Source organism: Erinaceus europaeus, chromosome 2 (genome assembly GCF_950295315.1).
Source record: "Erinaceus europaeus chromosome 2, mEriEur2.1, whole genome shotgun sequence".
NCBI classification, from domain to species: domain Eukaryota; kingdom Metazoa; phylum Chordata; class Mammalia; order Eulipotyphla; family Erinaceidae; genus Erinaceus; species Erinaceus europaeus.
In genome coordinates, this window is record NC_080163.1 from 34,457,318 (window position 1) to 34,482,175 (window position 24,858).

General features: G+C 35.8%; 1 protein-coding gene across 8 annotated transcripts in view; it reads right to left on the reverse strand.

The window, feature by feature from the left end:
- RAPGEF6 (Rap guanine nucleotide exchange factor 6) overlaps positions 1–24,858 on the reverse strand; it is a 207,433-nt gene that overhangs the window by 39,646 nt on the left and 142,929 nt on the right. For all 8 annotated transcript variants that reach the window (XM_060177662.1, XM_060177643.1, XM_060177648.1 and 5 more), the window contains 4 exons: positions 18,558–18,715; positions 11,439–11,679; positions 9,708–10,091; positions 2,030–2,241 (listed from right to left, as the gene is read on the reverse strand). In XM_060177662.1, coding sequence (XP_060033645.1) covers positions 2,030–2,241; positions 9,708–10,091; positions 11,439–11,679; positions 18,558–18,715 — 995 coding nt within the window. The remainder of the gene's footprint in view (positions 1–2,029; positions 2,242–9,707; positions 10,092–11,438; positions 11,680–18,557; positions 18,716–24,858) is intronic.

Consider the following 24,858-nt stretch of genomic DNA (forward strand, 5'->3'; position numbering starts at 1 on the left):
TTAAGGAATAATAAACAATGTTCTCCAGGGGGGAAAAAAAGCCCCAAATCATATAAAAGCTTTGAAATGCAGGGAGAAATAAAATCGGTAAGAATATCATAGTATCATACAGGTAAAGCCACACAAATACTGACTTTACTAAGCAACCATAACATTGTGTACCATTTCAAGGGCATGAAAACTGCATGTAATTTGGGAGATTAGTAAATGAAATCTGAATGATCTAAGTTCTCTGCATGCCTGATACACAGAAAACACTGACAAATGTTATTATCAAGAAGTATAAAAATTAACTAATATTAACATTAAAAGTAAAATATTATATAGTTGGCAGGTTAACAGAGTAGGAAAAGTACACACACACACACACCAACTCTAGGAGACTATACAGAAATTGTACCATGAAAGATAAACAATCAGACTTCAGGCCAGTGGTACCGTAATTTAGAAAAATTTTTTTTAAACATTTGAAAAAAGTGACACCTTGAAATGAAACAGACAAGAAACCTAGCTGATGAATTACAGAGAAGGACTAACAGAGGTATTAAGGGGTGCTCAATATCATTAGTACTCAGGGAAAAGAAATAAAACCTTACCAACATGCAATTACACACTTACTGAAATACAGTTAAGAATGAAGGCCAAGAGACAGCTTAGTACATAGATTATACAAATTACTTTGCATGAGGCCCTGGGTTCAATCTTGGCGCCACATGGGAGTACCATGAACAACACTAAAGGGAACTACATATATGGTGTAAAGGTGCACTGATATCTGCTATTCTCTTTTCTGAGTCTCCCACATTCCCTTTCAAAGTGAAGAGAATAAAAAAACTGAACTTGGGAGACAGTTCAGTGGTATCACACATATACAAGATCCTCAGTAACTTTACTAAGACACTTAAGAAGAAAAATTTATCAGATGTCAGTCAGGATGAAGAACAATGAAAACTCTAATTTAAACAGGTATCATTTTAGTAAGTAATGCCAAACTGATTCTTAAAGAGGATCATATTAATCTCAGAACTCATGAATTTAACCAAGAATTTTGCATGTGTTGCAAGATTTATGTGCAAGAATATGCATAGAGTATTCATAAAAGGTGATTAATGGAAACCATTAAAAGTCCAGCAGAACAGATTGATTCATAATGGAATACTAATCTTGAGAATGAAATACAGTTATACTCAGAAATGTGGGAAGGCTCTCGCCAATCTAATGTCAGGCAAAATAAGCCAGAAACCATACCAAAGTAAAAGGGAGGAAAAACTAAAAAAAAAATAAGGAAAAGAAAAAATACTAGGTGATTCTATTTGCATAAAGCTCAAGAACAGGTAAAGCTAAACCACAGTATCAGTACATAAACCACAGTATATTACACTTACCCTGGGAAAGAGGATCAATGTAGTAACTGGGAATGCACAGTGGGAATTTTTGGAAGTTGGCAATGCTTAATTTCTTTAACATGGTGCTGGTTACATGAGTGTTTCTTTTATCCTAATTATTTAAGTTATTTATGGGCTTTAAACATTTCTCTTTGTGTATAGAGTAATGAAATAAATAAATAGCTCACTGAGTAGTGTGAATGCTTAGCTTTGTGTATGACTCAGGTTTAAGCCCTGGCACCACACGAAGTGCCTAATACTGGTAATTCCAGTATTACGGTGTTTTTCTCAATTTCTGTTCCCAATCCTCTTCCTGAATGAAAACATGTGACCTATGAGCACACATGTATGAGGCCCCAAATCAGCATAAAAAAAGGGGAAGTGTGAAAGAAGAAATACTGCTAAACAAAACAACAAAACCAATTAAACAGTTTAATATTGAAATAAGTTTAATTTATGACTTGAATGCATAGGGCAAAGAAACAAATTTGCTCTTGTTAGTAATGTGGACTTTGACTGCTATAGTTTGCTGCATTTAAGGATAGCTTTTTAATTATTAGGCAGGAAACACAGAATAATAAAATGAGAATTCCATAGAATCAGCTGAAGATAAACATGCCAGTTTTCAAATAACTTTTAAATACCTTCATGTAGAAAAGTCATATCTTTCTTGACAACAGGGAAGAGTGGAATAATTGGAGGCTGCATGCTCTGACTACTAAGGATATTTCTGTACTTTGCCATGTTTCTAGATGGATCAAATAGGTCTTGTAGGTCTTGCAGGTGTTTCTCATACTTGCTTGGTAACTTTTCCCATGTTCCTCTGAGTCGTGCTACTGAAGCCAGGTTCAGACCACTGCCAAAGATGATTGAAAACATAAGTGAGGAAAGGACCGTGCAGATCAGTAAAAAAACAAAACAAAACAAAACTACAATTAAAAAAAAAAGTTAAATAAGCAGGGACATATTGAAATAAACATAGTAGAACCATGAAAAACATAAAAGGGACTTGGTCTTAAAATAAGACAAGTTTTTCAGAAGAATTGCATTACTGACCTAACTGTATAATTATAGCCTTTAACATTTGAAAGAGACTTTCAAATGTTAAAGGCTAAAGAAAATAGACAAAGAAAATAAACTCATAAAATAAATGCTTATCTTTTTTTTTTTGAAAAAATAAAAAACTTTTTTTTATTGCCACCAGGGCTATCACTGGGGCTCAGTCTCCCATTTTTTAAACCTATTTTTCCTTTCTCTTCTTTCTATTTTATTTGAGAGGTCAGAGATAAATGTAGAGGAAAAGGAGAGATAGAGATGGATAAAGAAAGACACCTGTAGACCTGCTCTACCACTTGTGAAGCATTACCCATGCAGGCGGGGAGTAGGGGCTTGAACCTACATCCTTGCACATGGTAATGTGCGTACTCAAATGGGTGTGTCATCCTTTGGCCCTCACAAATGCTTACCTTAGAACACTTGAGGTATCACAATACTTCTGTTCTTTTTAAACTTAGAAATAACTTTATGGAGACATTATATATTTGAAAGTGACATACAGCACAACTTATTTAATAGTTAAGGCAAAGACAAGTTGTAAGGCTGGCAACTGAGACAAATTCCTTACCTGACATTTTGTTCACAAATGTCCCTAACTCTAATGCTTCCATATTTCTAGGTTCTGATCTTGTTCTCTCCCACCCAATCCTACAGGAAGGTATTCAATGTCTTCCTTCTATAATATTTTAAACAAGATCATTTAACCCAACCTTGAATGCTCTGTGTCAATCAGGTTGCAACACTTTCCTATATATTTACGTCTATACTAACATCACATAATAGGCTGTTAACTGAATGTGTATAATATATATACACACAAATACCAATTTTTTTATTGGTTAATTTACCTTTGTAACTTAGTCACATCGACTTACCAGTATGTTCTCGTGATGTTTGATTTTCTTATTGGGGGATTAATGGTTTACAGTAAATACAATTTTTGATACTTGTGTAAAATTTCTCAATTTTCTGCAAAACGCTCTTACCCCTATGATGTTTGGTTTTAAGGCATATCTTTGTTCCTTTTCAAAAGCTGTCTGAAATAAGGGGCAGGCTAAATAACATAAATGCAAATTTTATCTACTGACTAAAGGATATCAGTGACTTCTTCTAAACACATCATCAATAGAAAGGTTTCAAAAAATAGATAAAATCAAATAGTATGAAAAGATGAGGGAATAGAATGCCCAGAGAAGATTCCAATGAAAGATGATATCTTTAAAAAATTTTTTTATTATTAATATTATATATTTTTTTCTGAATAATAAAATTAGGCAAGGACCATATTTTATTCTATACCACAGAGTGTCATGGAAATCAAAATTTAAAAGGTGCACACAGTGGCACAACACCTTTGTGAGAAGTAGTGTAACAATGAGATGGGATCGAAGTGAGAAAATTTTTGCTCTATGCAGTCCTGAAGCTGCCAATCTCCATTTGTTGAAAAGAATGAAACAATTCACATATAAGCTTAGATCCTAATAAACTAGAATACTGTCCTGGATGTTCTTCCACATTAGCTACCTACAACCAGTTGGCACATAAATCATGGCATTTAAAACATGGAAAAAACAAAGGGTTTACAATAAGGAAAAACAAAAACATAAAGCAGAAAAATGTTTCATCAAATAAAAACTATGAAAACTAGTGACAACTATTGAAGTTCAAAGGTAACAAAAAGACAAGTTGAATATGCTTAGGAAATATAATTCAGGACCTAAGAAGCTATGCTCAGGGATTTTTGGAGGCATGGCTACAGAGTAGGAGCCCTTTCAGAAAAAGACAACGAAAAATCACCTGGAAAGTCAACAACATACAACCAGGATCTCTCCAGAAACTCACTAAGCCACAACCAAGTTACAGATGCTACTATGATTTCATCCTGAACTTCCTGTGTAGATGACCTCTCCAATGTGTCCCAGAACCTAACCTCTCCAGAGCCTCATCCCACTAAAGAAATAGGCTGTGGGTATGGAGTGACCTGCCAACACCCATGTCTAGCGGAGAAGCAATTACAGAAGCCAGACCTTCCACCTTCTGCTCCCTATAATGATCTTTGGTCCATACTGCCAGAGGGATAAAGAATAGGGAAGCTTCTAATGGAGGGGATGGGAAATGGAACTCTGGTGATGGAAACTGAATTGTATGGAATTGTACCCCTCTTTTTTTTTTTTTTTAAGATTTTACTTTTATTTTTTTTAATTTTTTTTATTTAAGAAAGGATTAATTAACAAAACCATAGGGTAGGAGGGGTACAACTCCACACAATTCCCACCGCCCAATCTCCATATCCCACCCCCTCCCCAGTAGCTTTTCCATTCTCTATCCCTCTGGGAGCATGGACCCAGGGTCATTGTGGGTTGCAGAAGGTAGAAGGTCTGGCTTCTGTAATTGCTTCCCCACTGAACATGGGCGTTGACTGGTCGGTCCATACTCCCAGTCTGCCTCTCTCTTTCCCTAGTAGGGTGGGTCTCTGGGGAAGCTGAGCTCCAGGACACATTGGTGGGGTCTTCAATCCAGGGAAGCCTGGCTAGCATCCTGATGGCATCTGGAACCTGGTGACTGAAATGAGAGTTAACATACAAAGCCAAACAAATTGTTGAGCAATCATGGACCCAAAGCTTGGAATAGTGGAGAGGAAGTGTTAGGGAACTCTAGTATACTGCAAACTCTAGTATACTTCTGCTTTCTTACTTTGGTGCCATACTCCAAACTCAGTCAATTTCTGCTTTGCGTTTCTACTTCTTTTTTTTTTTTTACATGCATAACATTCCCCAGATTCCCATTTAACAATACAACCCCCACTATTTCATTCTTCATTTTTCATGGACCTGTATTCTCCCCACCCAACCACCCACCCCCGAGTCTTTTACTTTGGTGTAATACTCCAATTCCATTTCAGGTTCGACTTGTGTTTTCTTTTCTAATCTTGTTTTTCAACTTCGGCCTGAGAGTGAGATCATCCCATATTCATCCTTCTGTTTCTGACTTATTTCACTCAACATGATTTTTTCAAGGTCCATCCAAGATCGGCTGAAAACGGTGAAGTCACCATTTTTTACAGCTGAGTAGTATTCCATTGTGTATAGATACCACAACTTGCTCAGCCACTCATCTGTTGTTGGACACCTGGGTTGCTTCCAGGTTTTGGCTATTACAAATTGTGCTGCCAAGAACATATGTGTACACAGATCTTTTTGGATGGATGTGTTGGGTTCCTTAGGATATATCCCCAGGAGGGGAATTGCAGGGTCATAGGGTAGGTCCATTTCTAGCCTTCTGAGAGTTCTCCAGACTGTTCTCCACAGAGGTTGGACCAATTGACATTCCCACCAGCAGTGCAGGAGGGTTCCTTTGACCCTACACCCTCTCCAGCATTTGCTGCTGTTACCTTTTCTGATGTGTGACATTGTACCTCTCTTATCCCACAATCTTGTCAACTGTTATTATATCACTTAAAAAAAAAGTAGGGAATTGGGTGGTAGCGCAGTGTGTTAAGTGCACGTGGCGCAAAGTGCAAGGACCAGCATAAGGTTCCTGGTTCAAGCCCCTGGCTCCCCACCTGCAGGGGAATCACTTCACAGGCAGTGAAGCAGGTGTGTATCTTTCTCTCCCCTTCTCTGTCTTCCACTCCTTTCCCCATTTCTTTCTGCCCAATCTAACAACGATGACATCAATTACAACAACATTAATAACTACAACAAAAATAAAAACCAAGGGCAACAAAAGGGAAAATAAATATAAAAAAATAAAAAGTAGTCTAGGATTCTGTCAGAATGAACTAAAAAAATGAAAATAAAAAAATGTGGGCACACTGGAGTAGTAAACAGGAAAACTTAGCTTGGCTGGCATCATACCTCTCCCAAGGCAGCAGAGCTTAAGAGATAAAACAGAAAATAGAATGCTGTGATTTCTTCCTAAGGTAGAGCTGATGAGTAAATACCATACTCCCTAGATATGTGGAACGCAGTCAGACATTACTTACTCTCTGGAAGCATTATGCTGCATAACTGGGATAAGGAGAACTGCATATAATATTCCAGGGAAGCATTAAAGAAAGAAGCTACTGTTTTTGAACTCAAAAAGTGTTAAAAGTCTACTCAAGAGTCATGTGGAAAATATACCCACTGATATTCCTAACTAACCTTGTGGCAACAAACAACAAAACCCATCACTAACTCTGCCTCATAAAAATTGCTGAAAAGAGTTCTTCAAACTGAAATAAAATGACCCTATCATGAAAGTACAAAGCTCTGATAAAAGTAACCATATAGTTAGCCCTCAGCAGGCCTGGGGAGATAGCATAATGGTTCTAAACAAAGACTTTCATGCCTGAGGCACGAAAAGTCATAGGTTCAATATTCAGTATCACAATGGAGAGCTGAGCAGTGCTCTGATAACAAACAAAACAAAACAACAAGAATAAAACCCAACCCTTGGTCATGTAATGCAATGGTATGCTGACTTAAGTATAAAGGTTAAAGGACAAGAATGTCAAAATAACTGTAGGTATGATAATTTGCTAATTAAATATACAATTATGACTAAAATATTAAAGAAATCATGAAAATAACATTAAAGGGGGAAATAAAATGGTGGACTCTGATATATAATTGAAATTATCAGCATCAGATATATTAAGCTTCATGTTAAGTCTCACATTAACCACAAAGCAAAAACTTATCTTAGGGCCAGGGAGATAGCACCAGTAGTAGTGTACCAATCTTTTCATGCCCAAGACATAAGAGGTTTCAGCATCAATTCTTGGCACTACCGTGTATCAGTTAAGCAGCACCAACCCCCCTTTCTCTCATTAAAATAATCATTTAAAAAACCAAGTTCACTCATAGAAGGAAATCAAAATGCACACACCACCACGAAAAATTACAAAGGAAATGATGAAGTCAACTTGGAGACATCATGTAAAGTGAGGTAAGCCAAAAAGAGAAGGACAAATACTGAATGATATCACTTATAAGTGGGACCTAATAAATAGAGACAGGGAGGAAGAATACAGAGGTAAATGTGTCCTGGGTATGGTGTACTGCATCAAAGCAAAGGATGCTGTGGGAGGAAGGGGAGGGAAAGGCAGAAGAGAACTTTGGAGTCCTGGTACATAATGAAACTGTACTCAGAGCATTAACCCCCTCAATAAAAATAATAAAAGAAATCTCTAAAAAGAAAAAATAAAATAAGACAAAACAAACAGAAAAAGAAAAACAGTAAGAGAGTCACAAAAGAACAAGAGAAAAAGAACAAAATGTCAGAAAACAGAAAGATGCCGTATCATTCATAGATACAAAAAAATTAATCAGTCGGGAGTCGGGCTGTAGCACAGCGGGTTAAGCGCAGGTGGCGCAAAGCACAAGGACCGGCATAAGAATCCCGGTTCGAACCCCGGCTCCCCACCTGCAGGGGAGTCGCTTTACAGGCGGTGAAGCAGGTCTGCAGGTGTCTGTCTTTCTCTCTCCTCTCTATCTTCCCCTCCTCTCTCCATTTCTCTCTGTCCTATCCAACAATGACAACAACAATAATAACTACAACAATAAAACAAGGGCAACAAAAGGGAATAAATAAATAAATCAGTCAACTTAAATCATAAATAGGTTCAATTTTCCACTCAAAATGCAGACTGGCTGGATAGAGTATAAAACACTCCAAGGTTAATATAATGAAATATTTTTGAACTGTTAAAAAAGCAGCTTTAATTTTATACTAATTTAGTATAAATTCCAAGAAAAATCAAACCATAAATTAAGGTGGCTTAAACATATTTTCGTTTGTAAATGTTTTTTATGCAGAGTTTCTCTTAAATAAAGAAACTTTTAACAGTTGTTGCTTCCAAGGAGAGTCAGTGGGAGCACTGTAGACTGACTGGGAAGCTAAGTTTTGCCATCACATGAGAACACACAGCCCCTGGGCGACCCCACAGACAGGAGAGAGGTGCTATGGCCTCTCTACTCTATTTGAAAATTTAAGAATGAAACACTGTCAGCTTGGCAACAGTGAAATTGTGCATACATGCAAGATCTCATGAAGTCCTGAATCGCCAGATAAATGAGACATAAGCAAATGTTAGTGACAAGTGTGTGCAGATGGGATCAAACTACATCTGTCTTTCTTTTTCATCATTAGTATTATCACTGGGGACTCTCTACCTCCCTCTACAAGGACTTCACTACACCCATCAGCATTTTCCCCCCTTTTTCAAAAAGTTATTTGTGATAAGGAGACAGAGACACTCGCAGAACTGCTCTACCTCTCATAAAGCTTCCTCACTGCAGGTGGGGACCGGGGGCTTGAACCTGGAGCATGGTAATACTTGTGCTCTACCAGGTGTGCAACTACCTGGTTCCCTGCTGTTCACCTTTAAAAAGGTACTTCACTTAAAGAGCAATTTCCTGGTTGATCAGCAGTGTGTTAAATGAAGATCAGAAAACAAAATATTTATATTTGCCTTCTCATGAGTGGTGGGAAGAAGGGATATTCCCAGGGGTTAAATTAATCACCATACTTTCATGAGATTACAGATTTTGAAGAATTCTATTTCTAAAAGTCTAGCTTGCTTGAGCCACAACATAGTCAGTGACAATCTCATACAATGCCTAGGAAACACAATAGGAAGAGCTAAGCAAATAGCTGCTATAATCATCACTGCATTTTTTAAAAAAAAATAAATCTTTCAGGGCATCAATATCTCACTGTAATTGACCAGTACCAAATTACAAATAAGCAGATAATGGAAACCTCTTAGTAGAAAAATTTGATGCTACTAGCAGTTGGGCACACATCTAAAGAGAGTACAAGCCTTCTAAGGGGACTAAAGAAAGAAAAATGGGTAGCCATACACACATACGTATATCTTTAACTGTCAGGAAAATAGGAGCAAAAAAATAAAAGAAATAAGTATAATGAGAATGGAAACAATCTAACAATACTTTTCATTAAGAACAAAACAGTTCATTAAACTTTAACTAGGACGGGAGAGCCCACTAGGTAGGGTGCATGCATGTCATGCATGTAGCCAATGTCTGAGCCCCCACATTCCCTGAGTGTGCTTGGCACTTGGGGCAAGCTCTCTCTGGTTGTGTCTCTCCTTCTATGTAAATGAAAACTGCTCTAGGAGCTGTGAAACTGTGAGGCCCCAACTCCACAAAAACAAGTAAATATCAAACTTTTCCTAGTCATTTAGTATCTAGGCAGAAAGACAAACTTTTTTGGTATTGTAACAAAACCAAAATCACACACACATTTATACAAACTTACCTTATTATTGCAAACATAGAGTTGAAGTTCTTACATTCTCGACAGTGAAGTGCAATTTTAATAAAATGTTTAATAATCTTCATTCGTTTGAGTTGATTTGATTCAGATAAAATCTCTGAGGCAACCCAGAATGTCTCTTGGTTTATAATGTCCTCAAACTCTTTCAAGTGAGTGTTTCCTGTTTTGGAATCCAGTTTGAAAAGGTCATCAATGTATTCAGTAGGCTCAATATTACGAAACAAATCGAAGTCCCTCATGGAAAGCTGAGTAGCCACCTCAATGGTACTGAGCTGTAGCATGGAGAGCTGACTTTCTTTAACTAACTCTTGAGCATCTTCATCTGAACATAAAGTTTCTGTTTCCATATTATTTTTTAAATAATACCTAAAAAGAAAAAAAAAGTCTTTGTAAGAGATTTCAAATTTATTAAGAACATTTCCCCACTTTATTACTGTTGTCAAAAATAATTTTACCATTAATAATTTTATACCAAAATCTTTAACAGAATATTCACTAACAGAGGAAAGAAAAAAAAAAACAATATTTTCAATGAGGATGCATTAAAGTATTCCTCTTGAGAGCCTAGTGAGATAGCATAATGATCATACAAAAGATGCTCAATGTCTGAGGCTCAGAGGTCCTGCATTACTATAAGCCAGAAATGTAACACTGCTCTCAAGGAAAAAAAAAAAGAAAGAAAGAAAAAAAGCTGTCCTCTTGTTCTGCTATTTGTTAGCATTTTCAAGAGTAATCAATGCTGATTATGTACTGAGTTTAACCATTTCATGAAACAACTTATACTGGATATATTCTTAAGGGTAAAAGCTCTAGGAGAGGGGCTAGGAGATGGCTCATCTGGTAGAGCACTTAGATTCCATGATTCAAGCCCCAAGTCACCATAGGGTAGCACTTGTAAGCTGTGAAGCAGTGTTGTGGTGTCTCTTCTTTCTCTATCTGGAAAAAAGAAAAGTTCTCCAGGAGTGGTGGAATGTGTAGGCATGAAGACTCAGGTAAACCTTGGCAGCAAGGGAAAAAAAAAATCAGAGAGCTCTGTGAGGGTATTTGATACACAGTACAGATTATGTAAGTACTTATTCTTAGATGACATGAACAAACATCTTAATTATGACTACTTTTTTTTTTTTTGCCTCCAGGGTTATTGCTGGGGCTCAGTGCCTGCACAATGAATCCACTGCTCCTGGAGGCCATTTTTTCCCTTTTGTTGCCCTTGTTGTTTATCACTATTATTCTTATTGTTGTTGTTGCTGCTGTTGTTGGATAGGACAGAGAGAAATGGAGAAAGGAGGGGAAGACAGAGAGGGGGAGAGAAAGATAGACACCTGCAGACCTGCTTTACCCCTTGTGAAGTGACCCCTTGCAGGTGGGAAACTGGGGGTCGAACCGGGATCCTTACGCCCATCCTTACGCTTTGAGCCATTTGCACTTAACCCACTGCACTACCACCCGGCTCCCACATTTCTTTTTAAAAATAATTTAATTTAATTAATATTTGATAGAGACTGAAACTGAAAGGGGAGGGGAAGATAGATAGAGAGAGACAACTACAGCCCTGCTTCACCACTCATGAAGCTTCTCCTCTACAGGTGGGGACCAGAGCTTGAACCTGGGTCCTTGTGCACTGTAATGCGAAGACTGCTGACATTTCTACTCAAAATATTTCTTTTAATATGGAATCCCATATATATGTACATTTATTAGTAAGCAATTTACCTTCCATTTAGCTGAATTCTATCAGCTAATTTGGAGAACTGGTCTGGAAGTCTTCTCTGTTTTATGACACCCTCAGGAGTAACGGAAACTTCACAGAGAGAATATGTGTCCGATGGTGCAGTCAAACCAAATTCATTAACAGCATGACATACAACTTCTTTAGCTGTAGTGTCTTTACTGATGATAATGTAGCAACTTTGCTGATCTGCTTTGAAAACTCTTATAACTTGATCAGGAATATCTATATAAACACAAAAACGTTTCCTGTTAAGTTTTAAGAAAGTAACTTTTTAAACTTTCCCAAAAGCAATTTGGAACACAATGATCCCTCTAAAGAGCAAAATAAATAAGCATTTCTATTTCGGGAGGTTAACAGAAATCCCAGTTACTTATATTAAGAAATAAATGTATCTATCTTTATAGATAACAAAGCTAATACATGATAAAGATTAAGTTAGGGTTATACTATTTGGAAGTAACATTCTGTTTTAATTTAGTATAAACATTTTTAGAGATAAGATGAGATTAGGTGCATTCAGGGTGGTCTAGCTATAGACAGTACAAACATTTTGATGTTATTAAGATGTTTATCTTTCTATGTGAGGAGAAAAGAGACTGATCAGAGAAAGTTCTATCATGGATCAAACCCAGGTCCTTATATATGCCAAGGATGTGCTACCCCTTTTAGCCACTTTTCTGGGTATCTAAACATTCTCCTACAGAACTATTTTTATATGGCACCAGGGAATGTGAAATTCCACTAGTGAGTAACTTCCCCTGGTCCCACAGTCAATGGTTTCAATCTTTAGAGGGAGAGCCTGTGAGTGACAGAGAGAAGCAGTACCACAGCACCATTCTACCATTCATGGAGCTCCTCAGTGCCGTCAATGACGCTCTCTTGTCATGCTCCCAAATTCCAGGGCTTTGTGCATAAGACACATACTTTATTGGGAGTTTTATGCCTTGGATCAAAAAACTATTTTCAGTAGAGATATATAACTCCATAATATGTACTGTATATTTTAAATTACCCAAATCCTTAAAAGATATTTAATTATATAAAATTTCTTTTATTTATTTACTGGACAGAGACAGAGAGAAATCAAGTGCAAAGAGGGAGACAGACAGACAGGGAAAATGAGAGACACTTGCAGCACTCACTGCCTCACTACTTGCAAAGCTTTCCCCCTGTAGATGGAGGCTAGGGACTTGAACCCAGCTCCCTGCACATTATAAGATGCACTCAACAAAATGTGTGATCACCAGAAAATAGCATTTTATTTCTTTCTTTTTTTTTTTTTTTTACAAAAATCACTATGCTAGCCTTCTACCTGACATAAGTTTATTTCTTCAGAGAGAATCCAGAAAAAAATAAAAAAGCTGAATCAGAGGGCATACAGATTTTGATGGTATTTAAAGTACATTGTCAAACTTATCTCTAGAGATATTATAACATTTTATAGTCCTCAAATGTAAAAACAATTTTAATAATATTTTTATCAAAAATTCATGAAATAACAGGTTTTTTTCTCCCATTTGAAAGTCCTCTGATTTTGTTCCCTACAAAAATGTCACTTTATATTTCATTCCTATAGTTACTATTCCTTCTTTTATAATATATATCTTGTTGCTACTTATACTTTTTCCTATTGAGTTATACTAGATACAAACACTTAAACATATAATATCTTTATTATCCTCTTCCCACTCTTATTTCTTTTTCTTGCCCTCTATCATAGGCTAGCTACATGCCACCTCCCTGGAAAATGTTTAATCTGATGATAGTGTGTGTATTATTTTTTATCTGTGTTACTATAGTTGGGTTGAGGATTTAAACTGTATAGTGTCTGTCAAGCATTTCCTTCTATATTATACATAGTGCAATCTTTTAAAGTAAAATAAATGACAATATCTCCCTCAAAATCTCTCTCTCTCTCTTTTTTTTTAATGTGGCTCCTGGCATGCCTTGATGTTTCTCTCTTATTTTATTTTATGGGATAGAGAGAAATTGTGAGGGATGAGCTTACTAACATTTATTCTTTACAGACATGTTGCTATGGGAGAATGCCACATGTTCAAAACTAATTGATTACATGAATGTTCACTGAGATTAGAATAAAGCTGAGTCAAGAATTAAAAATGATTCAATCATTTTAAATTTCAGGCATGAATTGAGATTGCACATAAATATGTAATCTTATAAAAACAAATATTTCTTTAAAATTGTGGAAGGCTAATTGGTAATGCAGGCACTGAGCCCCAGCAATACCCTAGAGGCAAAAAAATAAAAAAGACAGAAAGAGAAAAGGAAAAGAAAAAAAAAGTACCTTCAGATACTCAAAAATGAGGAAAACAAAGGCTCTCACTTTTCTTGGAAACTCCAGGAAGAGTTACTTTGCCAAAATAAGTGAATAAAACCAGAAAGAAGAAGATGAAAGTGACAGATATTCAGTCAGGAAGCCAAAAAAAAAAAAAGAAAAGAAAAAGTACCATATGGAAATTTATTATATGAAAGTGCTGTCCTGCTAGAATAAAACTTGGAGGTATACGAGTGAGCTACAGATTCTTATCAAAGGAGGAAACTCTAGAATTAACAACTCAATGCAAAAATATCAAACTCAAAGGTTTCATAAGCATTTCATAGAAATATGGAAATAAATGCCAAAGGAGTAAAAAAAAAAATTGTGGAAGGCTACTGCCTGTTACGATCTGTGATTAAATTAAAAACAGAAATTTAAGTACTTAAATGATATTTAAAAAATAGGATAATAAAAAAATTAAATTTGTTGTAAAATGTGTCAAGAGTGCTGCAGGTCATGAAGATACAATAATACATTTGCGAGACACAAACTTCACTCTGATGGAATTTAGTTGAAATCCAAGAGAACAAATAGTTGTTTAAGGAAAGGAAGATAACAAAGGAAATAAGACAATCTAGTGAAAAGTGCAATAAACAAAACACAAGGTAGTGAGTAGTGTGATGTATATCAAGGACTGGTAAACTGGTTAGTAAAGCATCAGAGAGTGAATATTTTAAGTTTTTCAGAAAAAAAAGGCAAAAAAGAGATGCTACTTTGTAGGTGCTCACATAGCTACAGAGAAAATAAATTTCCACATTTTGGACAAAATTTAAAGTGCAATAAGGCAAACATAAAGAACGAAGAAAATATATGTCAACAGAAGTTCATATAAATATTCATACTGGTTAAATTGAATGCTATTAGACATTTAATAAAAATTATTAACATTTTTTATTAAATTATAGAAAGTGTTCAAAGCATAAGGCTAAGTGAAATGAGCCAAGTGGCGATCAAACAACTTATTTGACAGTACACATATCTTTTGTGCACTAAAACTTATAAAAGAATATGAGCAAAAGAATAATTTAACTATAAAAAAAGAATAATTTAACTATGTGAGTATTTATTATAAAAATTAATGTAACCCAAATTTACAATACAAAAAGAATCTAAAACTTACTGATTATCAAAGAAATAAATGAAAAGGCTTTTCTTAGTACATGGCAAACATTAAGCAAAAATGTTCCATACCAAAAAAACAAAAAAACAAAAAAACCTCAATATGCAGACTTACACACAAAAAAATTCAGTTTCAAAATCCTTTTAGTCACACTTTGAACTGTTCTAGGTCTCATCTTGTATCAGGTCAAAAATTCCAAAAGACTTTACATAAACCATAGAATAGTACATATACTTTGACTTTTTCTGTGTAAGAATATATATTCAAAGAAAATGGCTAAAAGGATACATGTCTGTATATACTGCCAACTCAGTAACTGAATAGCAAAGTTCTGCTTTCACTCATTTGTGTTTATATTACTTTTACAAAGTAATATTACATACAAACACAAGTAACAGAATACCATACACTCAAGATACTTACAGTAAAAACCAACAGCTGCAGGCAGCAAAACAAACAAAAAGCAAAACCATAAAAAGTCAATAATAGAAAGCAAAATATTAAACAACTCTGCACTTTTGTCCTCACTTTGTAATAATAATTTTGACCATGCAGCATCAACATAGCTGAGATCACAGTTAATAAACAGTAATAAAATGTGGATAGATGAGGTGGCATACTGTAGTGCACATAAGTGATGTATATAGCTTGTAAAATATTCAGCACTATCATATACAAGTTAAGGAGCTGAATTTGAAGTTAAATTTTATCAGTTAGTATACATAAGCATAAATATCACTACACAGGCTTTTCATCAAGTTTCACATTCTGGGGTTTCAACCTTAATTTACAAACGAAATACCTAGCTTATATAATGTCTACTTGTATTCAGACAGTTTTGCAGATTGACCTTTTCTGAACAGATTTTTCCAAAAGGGCATCTGCAGTCAACCTGTTCTGGATGAGAGAATTATGGAAATCAAGTTGAAACAAATCTCCTCTGAGAAGCCTTCCTTTCAAGATGCTTATAGCTTCTAATTTTTAATCACTCTAGCCTGTTCCTTTCCTTTTGTCAACTAAATCCATTTTTTTCCTTCTCCCTAAAAAAAGTATTACTTAAGCCCTCAGCCATTTTTATATATAGCTATAAAAATCACTGTCTATAGGGCAGGGGTAGATAGCATAATGGTTATGCAAAGAGACTCTCATGCCTGAGGCTCCAAAGTCCAGGTTCAGTCCCCTGCACCACCATAAGCCAGAGCTGAACAGTGCTCTGGTTAAATAAAAAAAAAACAAAAAAAAAAATCACTGTCTATAAACTAAGTCGTACCTTATTTCCCTCCACCTACATCAAGTTATGTTTTATAAATGTATGTATATTTAGCTCATGTTTGGTAGTATGAAGTATTTTATCAGTGCAGCACAGGTACTACCACAGTGGAACACAAAGCAAGAAAGCATGAAAATAAATTCCCATGATTCCATATGACAATGAACAACTAGAGATTTCTGAAAAAATGGAGATCAACCCTACAGTCCAGTCACCCTGTCTTCTGTGATGAGATAACATTAGACTACAACATATAGCTAACAGCATGAGTAAAGGTACAGGGCATACTTAGGAAAGATGAATAAGGACAAAAGATGACATGAAGCCAGGAGACTAGTAGGGGAGTTTATAAATAGGCTATGGTAATTGGCACAACAGTTACTGTTATTCCTTTAAGTTACAAACTTACTTTGCCTTGTAATGATGAGACTAAACACCTGCAAAACACACTGCTATTTCCAATTCTACCCTCTTTGGGGTAGAATTGGAGAACCAGAAGTAGGCTACAACATTGGATGAGAAGGTTTATTATTTTGTTCTTTCAAGAAAATAGTTTTTTGGAGGCGGCACACATTGCCATGCATGAGGACTTGGGTTTGAGGCCCTACTTCCTACCTGCAAGGGGGATGCTTCATAGGTGGTGAAGCAATGTGTAAGTATCTATAACCCTAGTAGTAATAAATAAATAAATAAATAAATAAATAAATAAATAAATAAATAAATAAAATTTCCTCTATCATCCCAGAAATGTGTCTCTCTCTCTTTTTAAATTTCTTTATTGGGGGATTATTGTTTTATATTCAACAGTAAATACAACAGTTTGTACATGCATAACATTTCTCAGTTTTCAACACAACAATACAATCCTTACTAGGTTCTCTATCATCCTTTTTGGACCTGTACTCTCCCCCCAACCCACACCAGAGTCTTTTACATTGGTGCAATTCACCAACTCCAGTTCAGGTTCTACTTGTGTTTTCTCTTCTGATCTATTTCTTGTATAAAAACAGCCAGAAACTGAGAGGAATGGGGAGATAGAGCAGGAGAGAGACAGACACCTGTAGCCCTGCTTCATCACTCACAAACCTTTCCCCTTGCAGGTGGGGGCTGGGGAGCTCAAACCCAGGTCCTTGTGCCAGCCCCCCAGAAATGTCTCTTCAACCTGGTTGTAATACCTACTTGTGTACCAGAAAGTAAATTCAGTTTGCAATTCCCTTATCTCAGTGATACTTTAGTGTTTGATTTCTTTTTTAAAAAATTATTTTTTATTATCTTTATTTATTTATTTATTGGATAGAGACAACCAGAAATTGAGAGGGAAGGGGGAGACAGAGAAGGAGAGAGAGACATCTGCAGTATTGCTTCAACACTTGCAAAGCTTTCTCCCTGCAGGTGGGAACTGGGGGTTCGAACCAGGGTCCTTGTGTATTTTAATATGTGTGCTGAACCAGGTGTGTCAACCACCTGGGCTCGTGTTTGCTTTCTTTATTTTTTCTATACCTATTTAAGTAAACAGCTAATTATATATACCTTAGTAAAAATTCCTTAATTTCAGATAAAATACATGGGGTATTTTATAATGTCATGTTTGGATCTGGACTAGTAACAGAAGTCATTACAAATGTGTTAGCAAAGTACTCATTAACATCTTTGCTCTAGAAAACAACACTGGTAACCATATAGAATTAAGCTGTGTCAAAGACTTAGTTTACTAAAACTAAGAGTAGTTAAACAACTTAAATAACAAGGAAAAAAAATGTGTCATGTCCTAGAATGTTTATTTAAATTGTTAAATAAAACATAAATTTTAGGGATGGGGAAATAGCTGTTTGTCAGAGCACAGAAATGCTCTACTGAATGGCAATTCCTACTGCTGGACATTAACAGGTGCCAAAAATGTTACTTGATCTACACTGAGAGTCTGAACACTAATGAAAAAGATACATAGTACATTAATAAAAACACATGGCAAAACTATGTGTCAGGTATGAGGAAGGGATTAGTGCTTCTAGAAATAACTACAAGGGGCAATTCAGATTAAGATAATCTGCTATGTTTTTTTCTACAGATAACATGCTTTTTTCTAGATAACATGCTTCTTGGTTTAGAACAATTATTGTTGCTTTCATTCCACTGTTAAGATTAGGGTTAACAAAAGACACCTATAAATAAAGACACCAAAAGTAACCTATCTTCTTTGTAACTTCTATTTCACACTGGAAAAGTATTACTCTAATTTAGGGAAATACATAAATACATTAGCTTTTTGAACTAGGTCATAATCTAGAGATGAGAGAAGAGAATTACAAACAACAAGCTTCAACCATTTGGTACCAAAATGGAGGTGTGAAATCAGAAACCAAATTTACCTGTAGGATTTGAAAAATCCAGCATGCTGGTGGTAGGCTGTAAGAGATCAGGGCTGCTGGACGAGAGTGTTCCAGGAATAGGCATTATCGCTAGACTGTGCCTACAGTGCCTTGTTCCCACAATGCTGTCATCCTGTGACTGGCTCAGGCCTCCATCACTTCAAAAGAATGTCAGATATCACTTTAAAGTAACTGAAGATATGTATAGTTGACATTTCTGTTTTCTGTGCAGTACAGCAAAAAAGAACTAGGTACAAGTGGTGCTTTTCAATATTAGATTGAAATATCAAGTCAATATAAAAAAATAGACAACTATATTGAAAATAGCAATAAAGTAAGCTTTGAATAATTATACTGAAATAAAATTTAACTTTTACAGTTAATAAAATCTACTAGTGCCACAGGGAAATGGCCATTTCTGCTGATTTTGGTGAAGAGAATGAACCTGAATACAACCGAACACTCAGTTTCAGTGGATACTAAAATACATATACAACAATGCCCAGACATACCATAGCAAGTTCTTTCTCTTAACAGAAACATTTGGTGACTTTCTATGCAAAGGAATGGAGTTGGGCCTACAGCCAAATAAAAATATGGCTAGCTATAAAAAACACACAATGATAGGATCAACTGACAAATGAGATTTTTAAACATACCAGCAATTTAGGGATTATCACAGTAAGGGCAAGAATATTAGAAAGATAGCAGTCAGCTAGTACAGAGAATAACAACAACAATGGTAATATGTATTACATATATTTAAAGATGAGAAGGCAAAAAGAACATAAAAGGAAATAAAAGAATTTAAGGTCTCTAAAGTTTATCTTAAGGCTAAATTAACTTGTGTGAACTCTCAAGAATAATAATATGATTGTTTTCTAGATGTGAAAAGTGAAAACCACAGTAGAAAGGAAGTTATATAAAACTATTTCCTCTTAAAAGTTTCAAAAACAATCACTAAATTGCTACATTAAAACAAAATATTCTTCCTTTAAGTTATAGGTGTTACAGAGGAAATTCTATGTCTTTCTGTCAGAAAAATTAATACAAAGAAACATGATTGTTATTTAAACTTTAGATATGGCCAGAATTCCTGTAAGACAGGAAAAGTAAAACAGTTCTTCAGAAACATAGAACTGAAATGAAAATAAAAAGATTTCCGTTAGTATCAAGAACCAAAGTAATATTTATTTCTAAGAGAAACTAATGATTTAGGTTAACATTAATTTCTACCTACATTTTATTCAATGCAGCATTATACTAAGTAGATGCTATACATACAAAAAAGGCTTCATAGAACACTTATCTATTGTCATGTAATATTAGGCTTGCCTTAGAGAGTCACATGGAATATATTAAGAGTAAAAATCAGGATGTAGGCAGGTTAGAAAATGATGCAAGATGTAATATACAGGATTGGTAAATTTAAAAAATACTGAAAGAGAGGTAATAGCCAGACAAGAAAGAGCCAGGACAAGAGAGAGAACAAAACAGTTATGGAAAATCATGAAAAGAAGACATGAAATAGAGCAAGGTGTGTACTTCAAAAGCAAGTCATGAGTTATTTGATGTGTGACTGCAAGGAAGATTTTGTTTCTCTTCCTAGGTTCCCTATCTAAATTTGCACAGCAGTAGAGGAATATTTCAGCTGGGGTAGATATGGTGTACAGACAGGGAAATAAACTTCATGTGGCAACAAATATCCTGTAAATCACCACTGTCTTCTCCTGCCACCCCAATATGGTGATTAAAAATTGAACAGTACTGATCATCCAGGACTACTGCAAGGATTATATTAGGAAATGTAGATCAACATTTTGGCTCAAAGGAAAACAGGATTTCTGTTGTTAAAATCAGTGTAGTAGGGATCGGGTGGTGGCACACCTGGTTGAGCGCACATGTTACAATGCGCAAGGGCCCAGGTTTGAGCCCTCAATCCCCACCTGCAGGGGGAAAGCTTTGCAAGTGGTGAAACAGGTCTGCAGGTATCTCTTTCCCTCTCTATCTCTCCCTCGCCTCTCAATTTCTGGCTGTCTCTATCCAATAAATAAATAAATAAATAAAAATTAAAATACATTGTAGTACTTTATTAGTAGAGTTTTAAAACTAAAGTGCAAACTAGAAAATATTTTAATGAACTCATTAAAAAAAATGAAGTGGGAGCCAGGTGATAGCTCACTTGGTAGAGTGCATACTTTACTGTACAAGGACCTGGGTTCAGGCTGCAGGCCACAATATGGGGGCACATACATAGGGTCACTTCACAAGTGGTGAATGTGATGTCTCCCCTACTCACTCTCTCCGGGAAAAAAAAATCTGTTGGGAGTGATAAAATTATGCAGGTATGAAGTCCTAGTGAAAACTCTGATGGCAGAAAAGAAAAAAAGGTACTATTAGAAAAAGTAAACGCTTTCCTGGTGAGAGAAGGCAGTCTAATCTGATATAAAGTAAATCAAATACTTTACATGGTAAGTAATGTGCTTATCTTAAATTTGCTTTTTAATAACTAGTTATGTTTTCCTAAACAGTTTTAAGATTGGTGGGAAAAAAGGGAGGCTATTCATAAGTTACCTTATTTAAAACATTACAAGTAAGTTGACACAAGTCAATTAGATAGAAAATATTTTCTTTTAGGGACTGGGCAGTGGCACAGCTGGTAGACAAAATGTTACCATGTGCAAGGACCCAGGTTCAAGCCTCTGGCCCCCACTTACAGGAGGAAGCTTCAGGGACAATGAAATAATACTGCAGGTATCTTTTCTCTCTCCCTCTGTACCTCTGCCCCCTATTTTTCTGTCTCTATAAATAAATATTGAAAAAAAGGAAATATTTTTAAATTCAATTTTAAGTAATTTCTTAAAAATATGCCATTTTTTGACACATGGCACATAACTGAATTCAAGGAACAAAATTTGTTAAAGAAATTTGCAGTCTTATTAATAATCAAGTAGACACAAATGGAGCAATGTAAAAAGTTATGATTTGGGGGTCGGGTGGTGGCGCAGTGGGTTAAGCGCACGTAGCGCAAAGCGCAGGGACCGGCGTAAGAATCCCGGTTCGAGCCCCCGGCTCCCCACCTGCAGGGGAGTCGCTTCACGGGCGGTGAAGCAGGTATGCAGGTGTCTTTCTCTCCCCCTCTCTCTGTCTTCCCCTCCTCTCTCCATTTCTCTCTGTCCTATCCAACAACAAAGCAACGTCAACAATGGCAATAATAACCGCAATGAGGCTGCAACAACTAGGGCAACAAAAAGGGGGAAAAATGGCCTCCAGGAGCGGTGGATTCATGGTGCAGGCACCAAGCCCAGCAATAACCCTGGGGGGGGGGGGAAAGTTATGATTTTCTACAGGGACTTAGTTGTATGGGTTGTTGCAAATTGGAAATTCACTATAGAGGCTAATGGAAGTACACTAAAGCTCTCTCTCTGATACTGTTTAACATTATTTCAATAGATGACAATATACAGTCATAATAATGTTAAGCTCATTATAAATTCATGGTAATTGAAGTGTGAACATGTATAAATGAAAGCTATTCCAATGTTACAGCCCATGCCATGACATGAATGATATACTATCTAATTAGCAAAATATTCATGCTTGCTTGGAAGCTGAACTGATAAAGCCTATTGGCAAATAATTATGTCATTTCTTACCCAAACAGTCTCCTGAGAAGGTGATGCAGTAACAGAAACAATATGGTTTTGAAAAATTCCTTGATAGCTCCTCAATACTTAACTTACTAATAATAAAAGTAAATTTTTTATCATAAACTTAAAGACTGTTAAGTATCATCAATTTTCAAATAAAATAATTTAATTATTAAAAGCAAACTTTGCTGATAATAAGTATAGAAAAATAATTTCTGGTAAGCATACAAGGCAGGGTACTCTTGGGATTATTACAACTGAATAATATGAAGATAATACTCTGGCAACCAGTGCTTGAACAAACCAAAATAAAAAGCTAAGTGTTAAAGAAGAAAAAAAAAATAGAATAGACTTCCTGAACTGTGAAATACTGGGGAAAGGGTCAATAAAAATCATTGTTTTATTTGTAGATAGTATCTTCCCTTAGACTCAGTTACATGTGCTGCAAATGAAAGAGATCAAATACCCCTTCCACCCCTGGCATGTAGGAGATGTTTCGAACTGTAAAATTAAACTTATAAAAATTGTTTTAATTAATATCTAGATATTCAAAGTAAACAGTGAGCAAGAAATTAAAAAATACTCTATAAAGTCATATCAGAGAAAACCATAATCAACATTTCCCACTTGTTTTTTTTTCATTTCTTCTTTTATTAGATCTATTTATTTTGATTAGAGAGTGAAATTGAAAGGGTAGGGGGAGAAAACGTCAGGAAGTGTACCTGATCAAGCTCACATATTACCAAGCACAATGACCCCAGTTCAAGACCCCACTCTCCACCTGCAGCAGGGCTGCTTCAAGTGGTGAAGCAGGCCTGTAGTTGTCTTTCTCTCCCTCTATCGGTTCCTCCTCTCTCAATCTCTCACTTTCCTATAATAAAAATTAGAAAGAAAAAAAATTATGGTTGCTCTGCAGTGCTGGCACCAATCCTCAGCGATAATCCTGACGGCAATGGGGAGAGAGAGAGAGAGAGAGAGAGAAACCTGCAGTAGTTGCTTCACCTCTTATGAAGCATTCCCCCTTACAGGTGAGGACTCCAGGCTTGAACTGCGGGCCTTGTGCATTGTGTAACATGTTCTCAATAGGATATGAGAACATGTTACATAGAACATGTCTGCCCCACCCGCTTGATATACAGATTTAGCTAACTGCTTATAATTGAACATTTTGGATATTTCTAATTATATTTTAGTACAGATAATGATATTAAGAAAATCGATTGGGAGTCGGGCTGTAGCGCAGCGGGTTAAGCGCAGGTGGCGCAAAGCACAAGGACCGGCATAAGGATCCTGGTTCAAACCCCGGCTCCCCACCTGCAGGAGAGTCGCTTCACAGGTGGTGAAGCAGGTCTGCAGGTGTCTATCTTTGTCTCCTCCTCTCTGTCTACCCCTCCTCTCTCCATCCTATCCAACAACGACAACAACAATAATAACTACAACAATAAAACAACAAGGGTAACAAAAGGGAATAAATAAATAAAATAAAATAAAATAAAAAGAAAATCGATGGGGGAAGATAGCATAGTGGTTATGCAAAGAGACTTTCATGCCTGAGTCTCCAAAGTTCCAGGTTCAATCCCCAGCACCACTATAAACCAGAGTAAACCAGAGCTGATCAGTGCTCTGGTAAAAAAAAAAAAAAAAAAAAAAAAAAAGAAGAAGAAGAGGAAGAGGAAGAGGAAGAGGAAGAGGAAGAGGAAGAAGAAGAAAATCTATGCTATGTGTGGTCCAGTGGATAAAGCATTAGACTCTCAAACCTGAGGTCCTGCGTTTAATCCCTGGATGCACATGTATCAGAGTGATGTCTATGTATATACATATACATATACATATATGTATATCTATGTATATACATCCCCATCTAATTATTAGGAACTAAAATTTTCAAGAAAAAGTATGGACATTTTTAAAGTTTTTTTTTTTTTTAAACTACCTAAATGCTTTTATGGAAAGCTTGCGTTACTTTATATTTCCCTAGCAGGCTCAACTATGTAGCTTCTGCCTATCACTTCTGGCTCTAACTGCTTTCTTTATCATTTTTTGATTAAATAAACTGAAACTCACTTTAATCCATATGCCCTTGATCAATGTTAATGCAGACCATCTCATTCATATCTTCTATTTTCTACTGAGATTTGTGATTTCTATGTGAGCAGAAGGTGTTGTTTTAATTCATTTCAAATAATCAAATGCTAAGAAATACTATATACATTCTCAAAATGACAAAGCAGCCAGTCTAGAAGGTAAAATGAAAGATTAGTTCCCTCTAAAGAAGTAGGTCTCAGTAGAAAGCCTTTATAATTTCTACTAAAATAATTTTGTATATATTATATAGAATTATTAGCATTTTACTCCATTGAAACATATGTAGATTAATGTAAGTTTAACATTAACTGAAGGGAGCAATTTATTCATATTTATATTCATAATCAATGGTCTGTTGATGCAAAGAGAAAGAAACAAAAACAAATACTTGTTGGTTAATAAAAAATAAACCCCTTTAGAATTTAAGCAAAACTGCATTATTACATGTTTCATTTTGATGCATATCACTAGAAAGAAAGAAAACTTGAAAATAATCAGCTGATTGCTCCTGACCACAATGCCTCTGCTGTGACCAAAGATAGAAACCAAGTGGAGTAAAGTGGAGT